A 24,229-nucleotide genomic window follows, 5' to 3' on the forward strand; every position below is an offset into this window, starting at 1 on the left:
GCTTTCAAATGGGAGCAGAAATTCTGTCGCCACAAAGCATGTTTGTGTGCACCTCCTTCTCTCCCTGGGTCCGTCCTTCACTCCATGAAGATCCCTTTCTCTCCACCAGCATGAGCTGCAGGTTTACAAAATGAGACTAGAGAGGTGTCCTACAATCCAATAAGGTGGCATATTTACCTTCAGTAAGTGGCCTTCCAGTGAGAATGGCAAACTTTCCTTTGTGATGCAGATGCCACTTTGTCTCCATCGAGTCATAAGCATCTCACTGGCTACCTTGGATGACTTTGAGTGTGTCCTCTGATTTTACACCACCTTTGCAGAAACTCAATTCAAACAGGCATGGATACTATTCTGTTTAGGTTGCAAAGCTCTTCCCTCTTAGTCTGAATTAAGAGGTCCCTTCGGGCTCCTCTCAGTGGACTGTCTAGTCTGCACGGGGTCTGGGAGTCTTGGTGCTGTAGCCACTAAACTTCAGAGGGTTTTTTGGAAAGCAAGAGAGAGAAAGAGAATGCATTTTTCTATTTCAGACCAGAAAAAAAGGTTCAGAGATTCCCCAGGTAAGAACAGAATTACATGAAGTTTTGTCTGCTTGACATGAAATGAACATAAGGTACTTTTACAACAGTAATTCACCTTTTAGAGAACTGCTTTTGTAAAAGGAATAGCTTCTGTTTTTCTTCTTGTTAATGCCTTTAGGCAATTCCCGTGGATGGGAGCCGATCTCATTGTTTTTCAGTGCCATGTGAATATTTGTTTTACAAGTAGTGACCTTGTTCACACTGCCTGCAGTGGCTTTTTTAAAAATGGTGTTTCTGCCTTCAGGGAAGGGAGAGGGCAAGGTAAACTGTGCAGTGTTTGCAGATATTCACTCATGCATGATATTTTCAAATTGTGATTTACCCGTAATGTGTGTAACTTAGTCCTTGCAGTAAGCTAATTGTTTGGTATAGGACTTTAGAAAACAAACACCTTTTCTCTCTTGTGCTTGTATAGCTGAAGAAAACATTACAAAAAAAGAGAGTAGGTACAAATTTTTACTAGTACCAGTCAAGCAGTAACAGTGGAGAAGTAACAGTGCACAGATACATATTCTACAGCTGTGTGCTTTACCTCCTCACTGCTGGTCATTCCCACCAAACATCTTCCAAGACCGTGTCTGCTAGAGATGTACAGAAAGGCCATATTTTGGGGATAGTTATGGACTGTATGAAATGGACTCTGATGAACACCTGCTCCCAAACACAGCATTTCTTCCGTTATGTGACTTTAAGTGAAACCCAAACCCATAGTTAGTGTTTCTTGTATTTAATTGGCAAAGTAGGCTTATGTGCATACGCTGAATACTGGCCATATGCCATAAAAATTATGCATACTTTGCAAAGAAAAATTAATATCAGAACTAACTCCCAGTAGACCTTTTTCTTCCCCTCAACTCATTACAAAGCTCAGGCAGACAGGGACTGTGGTGCCAGCAGATCAGTAATGCAGAGAAAAATTCTTGTACAATATTTGTACAATGGTTTTGTACATGTGACACCCAAAACATGGGTGACGATACTCCTGACAAATATGTGTGAAGCCCTTGTCTCTTGAGATTTCTGTGTGTGCTGGAGATTATTCCCATCTCTAGTGATCAGTTCAGAGCAATTGCTGCTGTCCAAATCTGACTTAAATCAGTTGGGAAATCACAGTTAACTTTGAAACTCCATGGTGTTCTGGTTTTGATTGAACTTCTGCCTAAAGAAAAAGAAAGTGTGATTATGGAACAATATGGACAGCTACAAGTCCAGTTGTTCCTGTATCTACCTTCAGTGTTCAATTTAAAACATTACAGTAGCCATCAGGGTAGAAAATGGTGGGGTTTCTTTTTTTTTTTTTTTTCCAAAAATGTTGTAGATTATATTTCTAGTTTTCACTTTCCAAATTAATGCACTAGCTTTCTGAGCTCAGGGACATCCTCAGGGTATTTGGCTCACCACTTGAAGTGTGGTGTCCTTTATTAAAGGCTGGATAGGTTATCAGCAGTGAAAAGCTTAATATTGTTTGTATGTTGAGACTAGCAAAGGTTTCAAAGTATGCATTAGCTGTACAAAGGGAATTTGTTCACCCACACTGTTACATCCTAGGATATGGGATGACACAGCCTGTCATGTCAGGCATCTCCTTTATGTTAATAATCCAGGCTCATTTCAAACCAGCAGAGAGGGAAAGGCTATTCTACAAGGCAAATCTCCTCACCCTAAGGGTGGGGAGATCTCAAGGATGGTGGTCAAGCCTCTGACATCAAACACAGAGGAGCCTTCACTGCTGAGCGGATGGCAGTCTGTAGGCCAGCCTTTTGTCAACACTGGGTGCAAAGTCCTGTTTGAACTGGTGCTAGCTGAAAGAGTGTCAGACTACTCTTAAAACATGACCCCTTTTCCTGTCCCTGGACCAGACATAAATTTATCCTGGTCTGAGAGGATATAAATCATGCTTCGAGGGGCCAGGAAAAAGGAATGTGTTATTAAGGGGAATCTGTACTCCATTTTGCATTGCATTAACACCAAGAGGCCCCAGTCAAGATCAGAGTCTGTGGAGATATGACCCAATGTGTGGATGCAAGTGAGAAGCAGGAGGGAGCTTCAGTTTTGGAAGAGGTCACCGGAGGGTTTTTCTTGGCCTGTTAGAGGAGAGCACCCCATACAAGCAAGGCAGCATGGAAGAAAGAGAAAGAAGGCAAGGTGGTGCGCTCTCCCAAGTACTGAGTGCTAAAAATGCATTTGCCTGGAAGGTAATGTGAAATGCATAGAAATGAAATGTGACAGGACTGTATCATACTATAGCTCAAAATACAGAACTGGTATTTGTTCATAGTTGATCTGCTAAAACAGTGCTTTCTTCAGATTCAGTGTGTACAGGAAATGGTAGAATGTCACACATCACCTATTATAAGCATACCCCTTGGGTGCCTCTGTGTTAGAAAAGGTTTCAAGTGTCAGACAACTTCTCTATAGGTGTTTGCAGCTTTCTAGTCAACTCCAGTGAAATCAGTCAATAGGTAGTAGCATTGTTTCACATTAGGATATAAACTGTCTCTCAGAAACAAAAATACTAGGATTTTTTTTAATCACAGTGACAAAATTCCTGACTTCTATACGTCTGGAAATAAACAAATACCATGCAAGAATCTCCACCACTTTTTACAATTTGCAGGTTCTCTCTTCAGTTAGTTTTAGCCATTTAAAATTTATGGGCATACTGTCAAGTCTAAGCTTCACCTGCACGCACTGTGGACAGACTGTCACCACCAAAGGGGCTTATCCCTCTCCTTGGGGGGATAAGTTGAGTTGCTTTCTGTGAGCTTATGAAAAGTATATCCTTGGCAGAAATTGCATTGGCAAATCCTAAGGCTGTGATTACTTACCCTTCCCTGGCAGCCTCCCTAATAAACAATGCTCCTGCCTTCTCTAGGTATTCCCTAAATGCAGTAGGGAGTGAGCTACAAAACGCTATGGTCGGGGTGATACTTTCATTTAATAGCAATTTAGACACCTAATGGTATTTAGCAGCATTGGTGTCCCAAAACCTCTTGCTCATCTCAAGCAGATGAGCCCAACTGCAGGAGATGCTAGGCTGGCCTCTGGACCAAGGATTCCTGTGGACTCAGTGGTGGAAGTTGTATATGCCCAGGAAGGAACAAAACCTCCAACCTCCCTGTTCCCTTCCTCCTGCAGAGTCAACCCAGGGTAGCCACAGCTCTCATTTATGAGCAGAATTTAGCCATTCACCATCTCCTTGAGGAGAAGAAAGTGGCTGGACTGAGGTCTTGGATAAGCATAGGGCTTCAGGTTAAGCTTCACTGAAAAATACCTGCTTCAAGGCAATTCCTTGAGGAGGAGGAAATATCATCCAGGGCCTCATTTTATCAGCAATCTGTAATGACTGTCACACCCCAAAATTACTTGAATGCAATTAATGGAATAAAAGTTACTGCACATAAATTACACGTTTTCAAGGAAACACATATGAGTGTTGCAAAAATTTTAGGCCACTTCATGAACAGGGGTAGGAAAACCCTCACTTCCTCCCAGGCTGAGTGTGGGGTTGTGTGTCTCTGAGGTATGTATTTAAACTCCATTCTCTCTGGCAATCAACAAAATACAGGGTCAAGTGATTAGTGCTTGTGGTAGCAGCAGATAGAGAGCTCAAAGGACTTGCCAGATCCTCCCTAGCCTTACTTCTTGCCTCACATACAAGTACACTTACCAGTCAGAAAGAAAAACACCCTCTGACCTGTGTTTTCATTCTTATCTTTTGCAGCCACTTCCACATCTACAACTGGGACAAGTCATCTCACAAAATGTGACATAAAGCAGAAAGCCTTCTGTGTAAATGGGGGAGAGTGTTACATGGTTAAAGACCTCCCAAACCCCCCAAGATACCTGTGCAGGTAAGAAATCCTATGTGTTTCTTTTGTTAGAGCCATCAGGTCTCACAAATGGTTTTTTCTTTAGAGGAGCACCTGAAAAATATCTTCTTCTGAACTTGCATTTCTTCATTTTTTAACCGTGTGGATGTGGAAACAATGCCAAGAATAAGTTTTGTGTTCTACAGAGGCATATGAAACAAAAAGCAGAGGCTAACTGGGAAATATGTCTATATGATGGTGGCACAGCATCTTCTATTGGTGTTTTTATGGCACAAAGTAACACAACTTGAGCCTTATATTAGAAAAAATGGAACAGACACTGTAAACTAAATATTCTACATTTAAAAAAAAAAAAAAAAAGGTGTGGAAAACTGCATTGAATATTGCACTTCATACAGAAGAAACTGTTACTATAGTTGTCTGATGTAGTAACTAAACAATTTCTGGTGAGACCAGATTCACAACTGTTGTGTTTAATTGCATAAAAAACAATGAATGTCATGGTCATGGTGGAGGTTACAATTTTGTGTGCTGATCTTAATTCATTAAATCATATGAGTTTTGTTTAGGGGGGTGCTGGTGCACCTTTCTCAGGTCCTGGTTGTGCTGTTCTGGCCTGCTGCAATAGTCCCTTGCATCAGAGAACATCCACCAAGAGCTGCAGCACTGGAATTTACCTCCTGTCTGGGAGGATGTCATGTAGCTTTTACTCCTGAAGATGAACTAGTCATAGGGACTTCTTCATACTAGCTTAAGAGGAAACTCAACCTTTAAACCTTGGGAAGCATCTTGGTCCTTAAGAGGGCTGAGTGAAAAGGGTGTGCTTTTGTGAGGATATTATGTTTTCAGACAAAGGGATAGTGGTTGGTGAAGACCAATCCCCACCAAACTTCACAGTGTTCTGGCTTACCTGTAAGTTTCCTCTTTTTTTGTAGAAAGATGTTACTTGCACATCATGGGCTTTGTTTTGCTTTGGATTTTCATGGATTGCTGTACTGCTGAAAGCAATGAATGCTCCATTGAATTTTAGGATCATTTTTAGCTAAAGCAAATATGGAAAAGTTATATGTGCTATGGGTTGGATTCTTTTTTTTTGAGAAAGAAAAAGAAATATTCGTGTTAAATTTATATGGTTTTAAGCCAGCATTCAAGATGAGCAGTTTGCTATGACTCTCCAGAGCATGTACAAGAGCCTGTGTGTTTCAGCTTCCTATCCAAACACTGTTCAGAAAACTCCAGTGAATGGCAGAGCTGAGCACTGAGCAAGCTTGTTAATCATTAATATTGTCTTACTAGTAATTTCAGAGGTATCCCATCTTCACTGGTATGAAGACTACTTTATTTGAATTCAGACATCTGTGTATGTTCTGTAATGAAGTTATAGACTGGCTAATTTTTTAATAAAATGTCTTGGGGACATTTGAATGAAGTGGGGACTGGTTTTCCCTATTGTGGACTATAAATAACCTTTAATTCTAGGGCTGTATTTCAAGGAAGAGGCAATTCCCAGATTTGGCAGATGTGCCTCTGCCTGGGTGGTCCAAGACCTATTTGGAAAAAGCATCAGAGCTGTAACTTAGACAGGGTGAATCTCATTTACAATAAGGCAGTGGAGAAGGATTCTTACCCTGAGAACTGCCAGGGCCACCACTATTTTGCAGGGCCATTTTCTATGCCATCTAATACTTGCCAGAATAAAACTTTTATGTTGTGTAGTAAACGATGCATTACAACTACATAAGAAATAAAAATGAGTACTTGAAAGTTGATGTGGTGGGAAACTGAAGGGACAAAATACAGTTTTCTTCTTACTTCTTTAAAAATAAAGATGTCCACTTTTGATTCTAACATCCCAGTTATCTAAAATAGGTATCTAACCACTACACATTGTCTTCATTGTTCTAAGAAAACAAATCTACTCCCAGAACATGCTTGTGGAAACAGAATGCTTGAAATATGGTACTTGCTCTTCATATTTCTGCCTCACTAGCAAGTTCACATTTTTCCATATGGTCCATCTGTTGAGAGCAAAAACAAAATTTTTAAAGCATGAGCCATATCATTCTAAATTGGTTTTGTCCCTAACCAAAAAAACATGACTCAGATTCAAAACAACCATGAAATTTTCCAAGTAATCTCTGTTTTTCTTTAATCCCCTATTCTACTTAAAAAAAAAAAAAAAAAAAAATTCTAAACTCATCCTTAGTTAAAATCTCGCAATGTATTAAAAAAAATATTAAATACATAGTGATGATCCAGATAGGATCAGATCTTGCTCTTCTGGATATTGGTGTGAACTTCAAGAAAATTCCCTGCTTTCATGAGGTAACTATGTGAAATGCTCAGGAAATGTGTGAAGATATAGTAAAGCACTGTACAGCTACATCTGTGGTAGCATGTATTTTACCACCACATACTTTAATTAAGGTCCAAGACTGACTAAAACACTCCCAAAATAGGACAGATGAAATAGAAAGCTTTGCCTATTTAAATAAACTAGCGTATGAAATTTTTAGAAGCTTCATAAAGACATGAGTCACATTTTGAAAATATCATAGACTTAAGAAGCCTGGATGTAACTGGCTTCCTATGAGACTGAGATTCCTAAGTCATTTCTGTTCTGTTGGAAATGCGTCCCCACGTTTACTGTAGAAAAAAGATTCCAATAAATGCAAAATTAAGACCAAAACTCCTAGCATTTCCTTCTTACTTGAAAAAAATCTATGTGAATATAAGATCTGTTATGGTTTTGGAGTGTTCTTTTGAAGTATCGTACCATGAAGGTCTTGATAGTCTGACTAATTGATTTATGACTTGCAGACATCATCTTTTATAGTGGTTTTGTTATTACTGAAGAAATGAAATTTATGACGGAATTTCATTGGATGAAAATAATGCTGCTGTCTTAACAGAAGTGTGCTGCTGCTTTTCTTAACAGCAAAAGAGTGGATTATGTACTTTTTAATGATACAGCCATTTTCTACATCTGTCTCCAAGTAAAGGCCTTTGTAGAATAGAAACAGGCAGAATTTTCTTCAGATCAGCAAGTTTGCAAGTAGAAGTTCCAGTATTCATCCAAGACACAGGATAGAAATACTGGCTCTCACTTAGGCCATGAAATGGATTACTAAGTAATGTACTTCCCATGGGAAAAAAAAATAATTCTCTCCCAGAATGCATTTATTTGTAAGCAGTGAATGAAATGGAAATACGAACCATTCAGCCATTCCTCTCCTGACAAAAAACTCTCTGACGATCCATGTTCAGTGTTCTGAGAAGTGTCCACCGAATGCCTGCAAATGCTGCTCTTTGCAACTAGTGTGTGTAGAAGGAAAAAAGAAATTGTTCTATTACATGTGGTTCATGATTTTGGTTTCGCACAGTTAATACAAAAAATAAATGTTTCAAGTAGCCTTTTTTAAGGCAGAAGGGAAATTACAAGACTCTCACAGCACAAACATATACCTTTTGCTCTATGCTGTTTGACCTCAATTTTGCTACTGTCCTAAAGGAAAATGGTACATGGATAATGATCTAGGAAAAAAAAAAACAAACACAACAAGAAATAATGTCTGAAAACTTTGAGTAGGAAAAGGTGTTTGGGAAAGGACACCATTGCAAGCTGATTGTAAAAGTATGGTCTACAGGAAACAACCTTTCAAACTGGAAACAGTGCTGCACTGCACATCTGAGCAATAAAATGCCTTTAGCATTCACACATCATCATAAGTGGACAGGCTGATGTCAGCTTTCCTCGCAGCTGGCCCATGCTGGGCTCATTCTCGAGGGCAGGTGCTGCAGCCCATTTGCTGACAATGGTTTCAGAGCAAGTGTAAACACACCTGAGCTGTTTTCGGTGCCATCTCAACAGGGCTGACCCTGCTTGGTCTGGAAGTGATTTCTGCATTGTCTATACCAGTGCTCGAGTTGTTTTCATCACCTCCACAGCTGCACCAACATCTGAAAAGAAGTATAGACAAAGCAAGCAACCACCAGCAGCCAAAGGCAGGAGGAGAACATGAGGCTTTCACTCATGCTCCTTGGGAATTCATAGCATTTGGCCTGATGACGAAGATGTAAAGGGCCCTGTGAACTGAGAGCCAAGCATGCGAAAATGCCAACTTTCCAGGGACAGACATTTAACGAGATCAGTAGTGCAAAATATTTTTACTCTTGATTCAGTACCACAGATCAAAATGCTTTTTATCAAAAGCACTTTGCCTTCTCTCAAAGGTGCAAAAAGTCTTCTGTCATGCCCAGCAAAAACATCTTCTAAGACAGAGTTACCCTTGTTGCATTTTTCTCAGCTGGATATGTCTGTGGAGACTGGGATCTCTCCGCACTGGGTACTCACCAAAACAGGAGGCTTCAGCTCTGAAGAACTTAAACTCTCTTCTTTAATAAACAAATATATCATTACAGAAAATCAGGTTCAAAGAATCATCTGCGGATCCTCAAAACATACCTTTATTACACAAATATCATTCCTGCATGGTTTGTTTGAGCAAGATGCTAGTGCTTATCCCTGACACTGATCCTTTGCCAAAGGGATTTTCCAAAAGTCTCGCTCAGGCAAGGGCAGCATCCCTGTTTTTTAGGGCTAGAGGCAATTGTGGAAAAGCAGAATTTAAAATACTGGGATAGCTTTCAGCACACATGAAACTCAGACAGATAGAGATGGAGGATTCTTCTGACCAATAAGTATTTGCAAATAATAAGGCTTTTTAGCACATGGCAAGTAAATTATGAGGAAGTTTGAAAAAGAGGCTAGCACCGTGTCATCAGCAGGAGAAAAAGAGTGGGAGATTCTTGCACAGTGGCAAACTCATGGAAAGCATCACAAAGACACGTGGAAGGCAGCATAATTGAAATGTTTTCACAGGAGCAGATATCAGGTCATTTCAGGTTAATGCTGAGTAAGAGTGGAGAGAAGAAAAAGAAAGAGCAAAGATTGAAATCTGTCTACCTTAGTATGGTGGACAGTCATTCACACTTAAGTCTGAAGCACAGGAGGCCTGCCTAGGCTGATATTTTGGGAGCCCTGCCCAGCATGGAGAATGAAGGTGAAGAAAGAATTCATGAAGGCAGCAGCAGAAAAGCTGGCCAAATCATAGGTAAGAAATTCCTTCTCTGTGATCAAGGAGAAAGCTGCACTGAAGTTTTCTGCAGAAGAGCTTACGAACTGGAAGGACAAATAACTCCAGGGCTGCAAATATTGAGAGCACTTCTGCCCTCTCATTTTACTTATTTTTTGGATTGACTTATTTTGCCTTCTTGTGAGCCATGTTGAAAATGGCTCAGACCCTTTGGGTTTGACTTTGTCTTCTGACCTTTTGGATTTTTTCAGCTTTTCTGAGATTGTCGTTCTTGCTATTCCTTCTCAAAGCAAATTACAAGAAGACACAACATGCCATCATAGAAATGAGAAAATAATGGTATTTTCATAGATTTTATGTGACTAATGAAAGCAACAGTGTAAATTGTTGTTATGCACTGCATTGCAAGTTTCAAAAAAGAGCTCAATCTGGGCCCTTCATGAGATGGAAGAAGCAGTGAACTGGTACACATTTTTGCTAGTCATGATTCTTCTATCTTTTTCAAAATAGACAAAGAAAAATACTTATTTTTTTCTTTGATGGATTTTTGCTGTAAATTTTGCGGAGTTTTATCTTCTGGAAAGGTTACACTTTCCTGCCTCTCTTCTGATCATTTGTCACTAACACCCAACCAGGAGGTCAATTAATGCACTCGCACTCCATAGACCAGCAGATGTAAGTCTGTTAGTGCAGTGGTTTTGGTGTACTATTGCTTATCACGTTTTTGCCCTTTAGGTGCCAACCTGGATTCACTGGAGCAAGATGTACTGAAACTCTGCCCATGAAAATCCAAAACCAAGAAAGTATGTTAAAATAATCTGAACTTTGCTTTCTTCCCCAACTACAGCAACAAAATCAATAGTACTTGGTGTTTTCACAGTTCAGCTGGAACCGGCCTCTTTAGTCACTAGTTTATAACCTGATTTTTCTGAAGTACGATCTGTACACCGTGGCATTATTGACCTCCAAAATATTTCTCGTTTGTGCGATTTTTGATCTTTCCATTCATTCACAGATGCATTTGTTTTGCACACGCTGGCAGTTTTCCTGTTTTGGAGACTGCTGCAAAGTGCTACCCTAAAAGACCAAACTCACGGAGATGAGTATGTACAGAGCTTGTGTCCTTGCTGCCTTGTGGAAAGAGCATCCTAAAACCAATCTGGGTCTCTGGAATGGTGAATTTCTGTCTCAGATCTTGAAACACATTTTGATCTGGATTGGTTTGGTTTTGGCTGGTTTTGCAGGGGGTATTTCTTTACATTTCCACAGAGCAAACGACTTGCTCTCAACATCCTGAGGTATTTTGACACGCTAAACCGAGATTCAGTTTCTGAAAGTGAACTCACCAAGTCATATCAGTTCACACTGAAGGAGCTTCTTTCTTAGCATATATTCACCTCTTCTCTTTTCTCTGTTTTTTTCTCTACCATTTTTTTTGTTTGTTTTTCCTCTCAGGTGCCCAAATGAATTTACTGGTGATCGCTGCCAAAACTACGTAATGGCCAGCTTCTACAGTACGTCCACTACTTTTCTGTCTGTGCCGCAGTAGAAGCATGCTCAGTTGGTGCTGCTTTCTTGTCGCTGCATCTTTCCTCCAATTTTTTTTTTTTTTTAATCTGTAACTAGATTTGTTGCCTAAGGCCTAATATTGATTGTCTCTGCCTGTTGCATGAAAGTTATAACAAAAAGCAATTGCAAATTATAACAGAAAGCAATCCTGAGATTGTTCGGCATTGAGGGTAGGGGGAAATGCAAGACTTAGGAATGCTGTGAAATTAACTCTGAATGTGTGATATGGACTCCCTGGTGACATCAAACAGAAAAAGTACAAAAATGAAATTTTGAAGTCTCCCATTTTATTTGCCACAAAAGGCTTGTGAGTCATGATACAGGCCAGCACTCCCTCAGCCAAAGGATGAGTATCTAGTCCTGTACTTATATATGACATATAGAACTAGAGGTTAAAGGTAATTGAAGTGCTTACATTGTTTCTGCAGAGCACCTGCCAAACAGATCAAAATTTTCTTCCTTGTCCAAGTTTCAGTGGAGAGAGCACAGAAAGAAAAAGAAAAGAGGAAGAGATTACTTATAACAATGAGGTCTTAACATGTTTTGGGTATATTGTGAGTTACAGGTGCAAGAGATCAAAGATTAATTGGCCAAATAAAAGTATCAGACACACACATATACAGGCTGCTAGGATCAACGCTGTGGTCACCTCCCATAAGGTTTCGTATGGAGAAATGGGTTAATTATTATTACTTGACAGGGTGTAGCAGAAGGTACACCATATATTTATTTTGTCTCATTGGCTATAGCAAAGTTGAAGGTAACATACAAGAAAATTGCTTAGGTCTTACATTTAAATGCATGTGTACTACTTACATTCAATTGTTCCTGACATCAGAATATACTGTGATCTAAAAGCGGTGTTATAGAAACTGGTTTTTTGATGGATTACTTGCCAGCACAGAAGGGCTGTAGGCCAGCTTAATTTAATTTCCATTAGTATATGGGACAAAAGCTGTAAGTATGTGCTGGACACTTTGGAGCCTGAAGAGATGCACAGGTTTTCTCTTATACTGATGGATGAAAAACATCCATACATAATTCATACTTTCCGTCATAGAAGCTACCCACATAAATCCCAAGAGTGCTGACTGGGGGACTGGACCTTCCAGCACTCAAATGTGCATTTTTTATGCCCTGCCTTAGAAACTTTATTAGTGTGAGTTATATTTAAATATCTCTGGTGATGATGGCTTTAAAAATTTTTATACTGTTACAGTATTTGTTTACCAAATGTTAGATTTAAGTGGCCTTTTCTGTGGATTGTGGTGAAAAGTGCAGCTCAAATTTTCTGATCTTAGAATAATAATTTAAATGGAAGTGGTGTAAAAAATATGAGATCCATTGTTTGCTGCTGAATTTTGTCTGGAAACTATAGAAGAATTGTATAAATGATTATAAATTCATTTTCCAGCCTAGGAGAATAAAAAACAGTTTAGGTGCATTTTCCCTCCTTTGTTTTTCAGTTTCCTAACCCTGGTTAGGATTTTTAAAGACACCAGGCTGAGATTGTTTGAAGTTGCCTCCATGGAAAAGGCATAGATGCCTTGCTGCAAGAGTTACACTTAGTAATTAGTACTTCAGTTGGTCAAGCACTTCCTCTCCTTGAAATTCAGAGCAGGAGAGAGCACCTCTACCTACCTTAGACCATCAGAGAGCCCCAGTCAATGGCTGTGAGACTCCGGCACATCTGCCTGCCCTGCATCTGCACTGCAACATCTGGTTTCTTGTACTGCTTAAGATCTTGAAATTACACTTTTAGAAAGAGGTCCACTGAGGGCACATTTATATTTAACTAAAAGAAAAAAAAAAGGCAACAAAGAAGCATTTATATGACTTTTCATTATCATACTCAAAGCAGACCAGAGCATATTATTTAACAGAGGACTTAGAGAGTTCTCTAAAGGCAAATGTTGCATCTGGGACTTAAAGCCAAGCTCATATTTTGCACCAAGAGTTGTGGATTATTAACATTGTTCTGTGGATGCAGCTTTTGCAAAGTAGAGAGCAAATGAGATGCTAAACAGCGTAAGTGCTAGTAGGAAACAGAAGTGTATGTGTGAACCACACAGCTATCTAATTTTACTTGCTTACAGGAGGGTCTTTCTTTGGAAAGAAAGAAAGTCAGTGGGATTCCAAGCCAAGTGTGCCTACCGATGAGCTGTTACTGTCTCAACTTGGCTGTTAAAGAAAATTTTTTTTTTCAGAAATCTCCCCTGTAGCTGGTATTTGAGAGTCCTAAAGTTATGGATCTGAGGACCTTTTGCCAGATCAAGGCACTACTGAGCATTCTGGAAGTGCCCTGTCCCAGCAGAGTGCAAGGCTACCTTGCCTCATCTCAGAAGCCTGGCTAGCAGACCCTGTAGTGTCCTTTCCTTGAGCCCAGCAGACACAGCTGCTACCACGTGTGCTACCCTGGATTTTTTTCTGTCTCTTCTGTGACTGCTTTGACTTTGAGACTCGTGATCCACCACTGGTCCATGAGACAGCAGAAGGCAGTCCAAAAATACATCAGTTCCATGCATCTTCTGTCTGAGTGCTCACACATTTTCTCCCTTGAAGTCAAGGGAGACCAAGGCAAATGGAGGAGACCAAAAGGCAGATGGAGGAGAGCAAAAGGAATGAGTCAACATTAAAAGTTTGGAGTAATTTTCATGTAGTTAGGCAAGAGAACTCTTATAGCAACACTGTGCAGAATGATCCCGATGTCGCTGTCGAGGCAGGACAGGAATGAGAAGACTCACTCAGAAGGCTTTTGAGAGTAAAACTCTGATTTATTCAAAATACACTGCTCTTTTATATATAGCTTCGCAAAGGTTAAATCTATTGGTTCTAAAGTGAAATCAAGTTACAGCATTGGTTTAGAGTGCTTGAGGCACAGTGATAGAACTTAACTATAAACAATGTGAGAACAAGAGAGGTAAAGAATTATTTACATTCTTTCCCAGCTCTTTCCCAGGCTTTTGCCTGGCTAGAAAATTTCAATTTCTTTATTTGACTGAATCTGAGACCCACATCCCTAGGATAAGAAACAGTGATAAAGCCATGAATTAATAGAAGGTTGAGGGAACGTCTCTAGAGTTTAATCACAGGTAAACCCTTTGTCTTCTCAAATGCCCCAGATGGACCAAGGACCCCACTCTAAGGGATTTGCTTACTTCACTAGTTAACAATGATATATGAATTGTGAATTTAGAACTGGCCAGAGGCAGGCTCTGACCCTTCTTGGGCATCTCCTGAACATGGTCCATGCCATCCTTCAACATGAGGCGCCAGTTTAATCAGTGTCCATTCCAGCTCTCACAGCCCTGATGAGCAAGAGGGACAGTACCAAGAGGGGCAGAAGAAATTTTCTTTTCAGATGATAATGGCCCTTGCCTCATACTGTCACAGTGAACCTGGCTGAGGCATTAAAGGGGGCAAGAGAAACGCTCTGATGTTCTAGAAGGATGACCAAAACTGCACTAACTCTGTGATGGCCTAATTTTTCAGCCTTTTCATATAAACTACAGGTCTTCAAAAGTCTGTGTTTAGCTATTCCACTACCTCACTATTTCTCATTTTCTACATATTTCTCAAGTAGTTACATCTGCATAAAGGTAGCGGACAATCTCACCTGAAATTTTCATTTTCTTAAGCCTGTCAGAACCCTAAATTGTACACTTCATGTGCTGAGATCAAGACTCCTAAATGAACAAGCAGATTTGAAAAATGCCATTGTCCGTCTTTTGCTCAGAATTTAAAAAGAAAGGTTTTCACTATAAACTGCTCAGTTAATTTTCACTAAGTGCTAAAATTGTTATGATAGGATAGTTCAATTATGAAAGGGCATGCTCCTGAGATTTGAACCAATTGGCACTTTTACAGGAGCCATGAGACCTTCACACATCAAGTTCAAAACCAATTTTGCAACCTGAGCACTATTGAAATGAACCAGATTTTGGATCCAAAGTGGAATCTAAAAGTCACAAAGAGACTGTATCCCAGTCCCTCAAATAGAAATGGCTGACATACAGGGGGTCTGCTCTGTGATAGTTCAGGAGATTTAAGTTTGTTTTTAATTGAAATTGCATCAAGAAGAATTGATAATTTTTTTAGCATTTTTCATTACCCACAGAAAGAAACATGACACCTTGGTGCTTCAGAGTTGAAATCGGTCTTCCTGGACCTCTCTGCTGTTTCAGATGATCCAGCTGGGTCAATTTATTGCCAGTGCAACTTCTCTACAAAAACCTGAGGCAGTGCTCACCCCTGGCTGGGCAGCACCATGTCTCCAGGCTACCCACCCACCTGAATCCTTACAGCAGCCACCCAAAGTCCTCAGTGCCCAGCAGCTGAGGCACACCACTCAGAAACCCAGCATGCAGCTCTGGAGGATTCTGTTCTGCATTTCCCAGCACCACCCTCTTGTTCTGTACAGGCTACAATATATCCAACAAGTTGTAGTTTTAAATAATTTTGGTGGCAAAAAAAATTGCTTCCTAAGCATTTTTTCCCCACAAGACTGTCATGTCCCCCCAGTCGTGACCAGAATGAAAACTGAGTTGTTGAAAATAATTAATTGTATGTATTCTTAGAGCACGTAGAGACAAATACTCAATAGAAGCCACACTGTATGTAAAAAGTGTGCAAAAATATCAGGCTAAGTAGTAAATTACCAAAAATAATCACCTATTTATAAAATGAGAAGTGTTGGGATGTTCTGCTTATCAGATTTAGGGAATATAACTGGGAATACCGTAGATAAGTCTGAGCTACATAACACCTAGGTTTGAATAAGCAATGCATGTTTCTTCAGCATGTTTTCTTGTTAGGCCTTCCAGACAGAATATATTCCGATTTTAAATACCAACTTCCTATTGAATTACATGAAATAGAAACTGCATGATATGAATGACTTCCCTAAAATTAAATTACCTTCAAACTAGGTGTCTTACCTATAAGCAAGCATAATTACAGCAATATATGTGCATGGGCATGTCATTCATTTTACTGAAGGTTTAATTAAGCTTTATATGCAACTAATCTATATTATTAGCAGAGGTCAGGTAGGCATGTGATACTGGCTCTTTAGGAAGAGACCTGGATGGATTTCAGCTTACTTAACCCTTAAAATGGTACTGATTGGCAACAAAGAATTGACATTCCCCGTGTGTGCAAACTACATTAAAAAAATCCATTTGCTGTGAAAATTACCATTGGATATAAAGTTCACAGCACACAAAAAGGAAAAAAGTCAAGAGCTACCATGGCTATGGTGTTGGCCCCATGGGAAGGGTCTCCTAGGGTACCTGCTGGGGGTAAACCTGTGTTCATCTTGACCCACAGGTGCTGGGGTCTGGGAGTGCTGATTTAGGCATGTGATTTGTGTAAAGGGATCAGGCCCTGCACCCCAGGGTCCATCCACCTGGTCAACAAGAAGGTAGCACAGTCCAAATACAGGGAAAAGGGGTTGGCTCCTCATTTTCCAGGAGATGGAGGCCTGCTGTGGGAAATTTGCAAAGCAGAGGACTCCCACTACTGAGCAGTCAGTGCCAGCCACCTCCAGGTCACAGCCCTCAAGAGCAAGGGTGCACATTCCTGGGACAGAAGCAGGGTCAGAAGGGAGAGCAATGCACACCCACTTAGAGAGGTATGCTGCCTTTGGTAGAGCTTCCCTTCGCTGTCATGTTCCCGTGTGAGAACAGTCGGCCATTGTACATGGCATCCTCAGGCCACAGCCCTGTTCATCTCAGTAAGATCTTTAAGGGTTAATGGTTCCTGTTAGATGCTCCATGTATACATATTTTTGTGTATAAGCCTTGCAGAAGGTCTGGTCACATAGCTAAGAAAGGTGCACTTGAGCACTGCCCAGATAATCATGTGCCCTTTGTCCTGTTTCATGTGCAGACACAGAATAGCTGTAATTCTCATATGTAATTTATTTTTAAGTACAGTGTATTGCTCTTTTCTGAAACTTTTTCCTTTTTCTTTCTTTTTTTGACAACTTTCTGCATTGGCAGAGCATCTTGGGATTGAATTTATGGGTATGGACCAATCATTCCTTTTAGCCTGCAGATTCTAGACCCTGAGAGATAAACCCCCTTTTTATTTTTTTTTCCACTTCCCCTTTTCAATTCCTAACCAATTTCTTTATGCTTTAAAAGGGATCATACAGCTATAACAACAACCCTTGTCAAAGTGTTAGTGGAGATCAGTTCACTAAAATGGTCATCAAAATATCGATAGGATATTCAGACTTAAGGATTTCTAGGAATTACTCGAGTGATCATAACATAGTGCACATTCCTTTTTCTGCTGTATAGTTTTGACCAGTTTTGACATCTGCTTTTGGCGAGTTTTTCTCGGGTTGCTAGGTTTTGGAAACACTGTAAGTGTTAAGCAAAATGTCTAACTAGTATATTAAAAGGGAGGAACTGTTATGGCCACTTAAAAGTATGCAAATTGGCAGTGTTCAGCTCTGATTTTCAAGTAAAATTTTATGTCTAAACCCACATCTTGGTGGTTACACATCATGTGTAAATCAGTTGCCTGTACATATCTGTAAATATATGCATATATGCATATATATGTTTCTTTCCAGGTCTGCAAATTCAAAGTGGACTGAAAGTTATTTAGGAATTTAAGTAGAAGTTTACAGCTAGACTCCAGATCCTCAATTCAGCAAATATATTCAATATTTCTAAAACTTAACGCAACAAGAACATTGTCAGTGGGTACTGTATTTACACTTCAGCTTTAAATATAATAGAAATAGATCTTTTAAGTGTTATTCATGAATAGACTGTACTTATCTGAATAGCTGTTTTTATTCAGAGGTAAAAATAATGCATTTCTTGAATAGGCTTACTTGAAATCCAGGTCAGTTTTAGATTGGACTCTCCTATAATTATTGGTAAATTAAAAGGGAAAAAAAAAAGAAGAAAGAAAAAAAAACCAGATGGTGAGGCAGTTTTTGTTCATGTTCTTATTAAAAATGCCCCCACAAAATGTCATTAGCTTAAGCCGTGAACTGTGGAAAACCCACTACAAGCTCAAATTTAAAAAATTACTCAAAACCCAGCTTATTTTTGTTTTTATTATCACCCTAAGTTAGCATTAATTCCCACTCATACATATTAGATTGTAGTGGAAGATGTATGGCTACATTAACATATGAGGAGTTAAATTAAAATAATTTTAAAAACTGACATTCAAATGTTGCTTTATATATGAAATTACTTTAGCAGAACAAGTTTTGGAATTAAATTCTTTTAAAAATCCCCAGAGATATGCAAGAAGAAAAACTTTAAAACAGAGCAAATTCAGGACTTCATGTATAATCAGTTACATGTAAATTAGAGAGATGTGAAATTAATTGCATAATATGCATATTTGAGCGGCTGCTTATGTAATACCTTGACTTAAGTCTTACATTGATTTTATTTTCCTAGCATTCTGTAGGGTTAAAAAAATTATTGCAATTATTTTTAATACTTAACAGGCTAAAATCTTTCCTAAATTATCACTGCATATTAAATTCTTTACAGATTTTCCTGCAAGGCTGCTATAATTTTTTTTTTTAAGATAGTTTAGTCATCATATGTTATTTAGCTGGGAGTCATTAACTTGACTCCATAAACTGGTCAGAGACAGAAGGCAATTTTGGGGCAAGGTGTAGTATAACTGCAAGTGCTCCACACGAGTTCTTCACAAAACTCTTCTTGGCCTTAAACAGGGTCCAAGGCTTGTCTTTGAGGTACCATGCCACCTGCAAAGTCTTAACCAGGATCCCAGTCCTGTCCCAGCTGCAGCATCCCCTGTCACCCACACTGCAGAACACCTGAGCATCCCCATTTGGCTCTGGCTGTCCCCTGTGGACCAGGAGCACGGCCAGATTTATGTGAGAGCTTGCTGGTTTTCTGGGCATGACATGCCCAAGTGCTGCCTGTGCTTTGCCAGGCAGAACTTGCCCCCAGAGTTAGAGGGAGGGCACGGCAGCACCACCATTCACGCACACCACGTCAAGCTGCATCGTCCTTAGGGCCTTGTTTCAAAGGGCACAGGAGGGAACTGAGGTTGTGAAAGCAGATCCAGGGATTTAATTTCCCATGCCTGTCAAGACCTGTGGTCCCAGCAGACTTGCTGGTGCTAGGAGCATTCCTCAGGGCTGCACCCACAGCCCTGCTCCCTCTCTGCATCCCCCCTCCCCTGCAGTGAGTGAGCACCCAGGAAGTCCCCCCGCACATAAGCAATGAGCCCCAGCCCCCTGGCAAACTCAGGCCATCACCAGCCAGCTGCCCAGCTCATTTGCAACAGCCTCAGTCAGTGCAATGTTTCCTTCAGTGCAAAAACTGAGCAGAATGTCCACCATTAATCTTCTACTTCCTCTCCCTTGTGCTCCAAAAAAATAAACCCAGGTTGATATGTCATTATTCATTTTGCTTTCATAAGCTAACAGCTGACAGCATGACAATAAAAAAAAAAATAATAATTCAAAGCATTTCAAAATAGCCCCTAAATTGCTTAGCACAATTCTCCTGTTTCCTGTGACATCCTCGTAATACACCATTTCCATGGCTAACTAATAAGCGCTTTCAGAAGGGCAAGGGGAAGGGGATCCAGTGCCACTAACTAGCCTAGGTGAGGAGTTATGCTGTATGAGAAATCCCTTCACACTCTGCTTCAACCTTTTTTTTTGTCCTCAAGCATTTCTTCTCTCCGTTTTTTTCCAGTTCCAAGCATGCTATGCCAGGCCTGTAGTTGAATTCTCTACCCTTTTTTCCTGTCTTTCCTTATATTTCACCTTCCTCTTTTCCTTTGTCATAGTTTGAATTGGTTGGAGTTTCAGCCACTTCTTCCTTCCCTTTTTTGACTTTCTGTTCTTGGAGTTTTATTTATTTTTCTTTAATACGTTTTTGCAGTATCCTAGTTTTACCACACTCATTTCTTCTCTCCTCTTCCCCCATCTTTGTTAATAATTAGTGCTATTAATTTTGTCTGACAGTGCTCATGACCTGTTTGCTGGTGTTTGATTTACAGTGGGTTTGGCTTGTAAGACAAACTTGTTCCATGGTGTGGTGCATTGTATCAGAGAAATTAAGATTTATTTTTGCTTTTTGGTTTGTTGCATGGAGTATTTGCCACTTGCCCACAGCAACTTTAAAACAAAACTAGACAAGCTCAGGAAACACAATGGAGGGAAGTCTGCTCCCTGTTCAGTAAGGACACAGCCTGAATTGGTGTGTCATTTTTGATAGCACATGATTTGGACAGTGATACATGGCATACATGAGAGACCATTGTGCATCTCCGTACCAGCCAGATGTAAGTCCTTTCCAGAAGGAATAATGCTGACATTTATCCCAAAGGTAGTGCAAAGCTGCGCATCTCTAATTCATTCATTTATTTTTAATCACCTGCTGGTATTCTGACCATGGTCAATAGTGCAGATCACTGTTGGTCTGTCTGCTTAATCAAAAATAAGACTTGAGTAAAGCTAGACATCCATTTTTGTCCTAACAGTGGGAACACAAATCCACATCTGTAAAGCGGCCTCTGTTTCAGAGCTCCTTACATAACATTTCCCCAGCAGAGCACTCAGCAGTGCTCTCTGCCAAGCATGAGCAAGGCTGGAAAGCATCAGTAGCTCCAGCCCAACATTAGCAGTGCTACTAACACCTTTATAAAAGTGAAATATGAATGAGATTGGTAACCAGTTGTCATCACTGAGCAAGCTGCCACCCTTCACAGAGGATTCCTTTGTTGGTCACAAAGGGATACGAGTTGAAACTCTGCATTTCTCTCACACAAGGCACTGCTGGTTATTGATATTGCTCTGTTTTAGGAGGAGCACTGGAGAAAGAGTCTGAATTTCACAACCAGAGCTCAAAACATGTCTTCATTTCCATTGGTGATATAATTACAAGCCAAGCTCATGTCTCAAATGTACAAGAGTATTTTAAAATTTCTCCTGTAAAGACAGCTGAGATATAAATTGACATGGGACCAGAGGGATATTGGATGTGAAAACAATCCAAAAAGATAATAAGAAAATTAATTTCTCATAAGACCTTTAAAAATGGCTTTCATTCCAGCTGTCTTTGCAAAACTTCCAAAGCATTTGCAAATTCTTGTTATTACCTTACCACACTGCATTTTTATTTCCAGCAAATGCTGTTTTGTCAACTAAGAAGTTGTTTCTTAAATATTGTTCTTGTTGGCTTGAAAAAAAAAAAAAAGTTACTTTTGACTGTAATTCTGTAATTGTTCTCATCCCCAGTATTGTGTTAATAGTTTGTGGTGTAGTCCCGTTCTCCTTGCAGTCAATAATGAGTCTGCCTGAAATGTGGTGGCTGTGTCTCGGTGTGGCTGTGTGAATCTGTGCCTTGGTTTGTAGCATGAGAGCTGTTGACTGTGTGCTCCTTGCCTAGCCATCCTCCATGTTGTGACTTTCTCTGTTTTTGTCCCTTTCTAGAAGCTGAGGAACTGTACCAGAAACGGGTGCTGACCATAACTGGCATTTGCATTGCTCTTCTAGTAGTTGGCATCATGTGTGTGGTGGCCTACTGCAAAACCAAGTAAACTTTTCTCTTCTATTTTGTATCAGTGTTGTTAGTCAGGGCCTTCCCAGTTGTCTGTAGCTTCTCTGGGCATAAGGTTGTATCTGGGCTTCCACAGAGGTGAGCTTAAGAAACAAACTTGTGACCACGGTACTCTGGTCCAAGCCAGAGGAATGTGAGTCTCCATGTCCATCAGCAGTGTAAAATTAAGAGAGGTATGTGTAAGATTTCTCAGTCTTCAAATGTAACTCGCAATTTTTTGTCTTTTTTGTCTGTTTTCTTTTCTGTCACCCATTTCAGCTGGTTTCCCCAGTTGAAAAGGAACAAACTCCAACCCTGGAATCATGTTGCTTTTCAGAAGTGAATTTTATAAGCCTAATTTGTTTGTACTTAGGACACAATTAATGATGCTAAAAGTTACTATATACCAAAGGCCAAAAAATTGAACACAAAAGTGCTCTGAATGCAAAAGTTGGCATTTAAATGCGTCCTGTGAGTATCTAAATTACTGGGGGTGACTCTCAAACATGTATGAGGCACTCTGGACTATAAATTACACAGAAGATCAGCAGAATTTCTGCTGCCAAAACTTCTGGCTGCCCTTATAAATCTCCCCACCAAAACACAGAAAGCCCTTACCATAAATATTCCACGTTTGTGTAAACCTGATTTACTGTTTCAAGGCCTGATTGGCAGTTGGTTTTTGTTGTAAGTCTCACCAATAATGGATGTGTTAAAAGTGGGGGAGGAAGGAGATCATTTATCCCTCTCAGTGAGAGTCCAGACACATACACACAACTGCTCCCACCCATAACCTTGTGCCAGTGGTCAGTGGGGAGCAGCGGAAACAGTAATAAAAAATCAGATCAATTACTGCTTTTAGAAATCACATCCCCCATGTATTTCAACAAACATTAGTATACTGAAGTATGATTTTCTGTATAAAGAGGGCACAGAATCCGTCAGGGGTCTGGATGCTTGTTTTGGCATCAGCAGCACTGTGAACCAAAAGTTAACTGTTTTCAGAAACAGTTGATGAGAGTGCCATGCCAGGACATGGCCTTCCAAATGCAGCAGTGATGCCAGACTGGTATCTGTGAGGTGATTTGCATGCGCTCTTTTCCATAAATAGGGGAAAACTCAGAAACCAGGAGAAATCCTGGAATGGTGTTAGGAGAACAACCAATGTAATAATCTAATAACTTAGATTTTGTTGGTCTCCTTGCAAAAAATACTGCTACTAAATTGTCAGGGCATTAGCTTCAGACACTGAGTCTTAATTCAGAGGTACTTTATTTGCAAATCATTTATATGAAGATAAAAGCTTCTTAAGTACACTAGCTTACCTGTTAATCTCATCTCAGTTTTGTAGAGTTGTTTCTTTTTTTAGTTAGTGTCCTTTTACTACAGGACAAACAGCACAGATGAAAGCATGTAAATTCAAATACACTGATCACTGAAGGTGGGAATAATGCACATTTCTAGGAACAGATTCCCAGGTTACATGTGCCAGGATTTCAGTCCTGTAGATAACAGACTTCTAGAACCCACTTTCTCTACCATGTTAAAGAATTCAGATTGTTCTCAGCTCACAAGGTCTCCAGAGTCTCATGAAAGGGAGCTGTGAAATCAAGTTAAAACCTTGTGCTGCTTCTCAGCTCAGCAGGTCTTTGGGTAGCTCAGATATCTCCTGGCACTGCGCTGTCTGTACACCTTACATGTCCTGAGATGATGCCTGTTTATCCTCAAAGCACAAACTCCACATGAACCACAGGGTGTATCCTTCTGAGACCAGGAGCATTTCCAAGACAGATGTATCTGCTTATGCCATTCATGTGATGTGACATAAATTAAGCATTTTCCACTATCCAGACACATACACACAGAGAAAATACGTAAAATGCTGTATGTCAAATTATGTTTTCATTGTCTTTAGGCTTTCATGACTATCAAGCTTCAACGTATTTATTGCTCTCCCTCACTCCACCTTTTTTGTAAAACTTGGATAGTCCCCTTGAGTTCAAAACAAGATTGAAAGTAGTTCTCTCTTACACTGTTCTACCCTTCCATCATTATCTGCATTTCTGCATACAGCTCAGTATTTTAGCTTTTGCCAGAGCCAAAGTCATATGCCTTCCAGAGTGTGTTGAATCTTGCATCCTCCCTTCACTGCCCTGGATTCTGTGACAGTGTGGTGGAAGTTCTCCAGTGTAATGACAGAAAACTGGGTAATACTTATAAATTAAGTCTGAAATTGAATAGCCCTTTCTCTGGTTATTTATTTTGGTGTTTTAATTAGTGTGTTCTGCATAGCCAGGTTTTACTATGCCATAAGTTTTGCTGCTGACAGCTTGTACTGATCTTCTGAAAAGCTCTTCTGAGGAGAGCTGGAAGGATTACAGAATCACAGAATCATTTAGGTTGGAAAAAACCTGTGAGATTGTGTTCAACCTTTGAATGACCACCACCTTATCAGCTAGCCCATGGCACTAAGTGACGTGACCAGTCATTTCTGGAACACCCCCAGGGATGGTGACTCCACCACCCTCTGAGCAGTCTGTTCCAATGTTTAATAACCCTTTACATGAAGAAATTCCTCCTGATGTCCAACC

General features: G+C 40.0%; 1 protein-coding gene across 15 annotated transcripts in view; it reads left to right on the forward strand.

Annotated features, from left to right (window-relative positions):
• Positions 1 to 24,229, forward strand: part of NRG1 (neuregulin 1) — a 455,187-nt gene that overhangs the window by 419,127 nt on the left and 11,831 nt on the right. For 10 of the 15 annotated variants that reach the window (XM_072921880.1, XM_072921873.1, XM_072921877.1 and 7 more), the window contains 4 exons: positions 4,303 to 4,432; positions 10,963 to 11,021; positions 17,079 to 17,102; positions 21,533 to 21,635. In XM_072921880.1, coding sequence (XP_072777981.1) covers positions 4,303 to 4,432; positions 10,963 to 11,021; positions 17,079 to 17,102; positions 21,533 to 21,635 — 316 coding nt within the window. Of the gene's footprint in view, positions 1 to 4,302; positions 4,433 to 10,242; positions 10,311 to 10,962; positions 11,022 to 17,078; positions 17,103 to 21,532; positions 21,636 to 24,229 lie in introns of those variants that run through there. The other 5 variants (XM_072921875.1, XM_002190053.7, XM_072921874.1 and 2 more) reach the window with 4 other exon arrangements.

Source organism: Taeniopygia guttata, chromosome Z, assembly GCF_048771995.1.
Source record: "Taeniopygia guttata chromosome Z, bTaeGut7.mat, whole genome shotgun sequence".
Lineage (NCBI taxonomy): Eukaryota > Metazoa > Chordata > Aves > Passeriformes > Estrildidae > Taeniopygia > Taeniopygia guttata.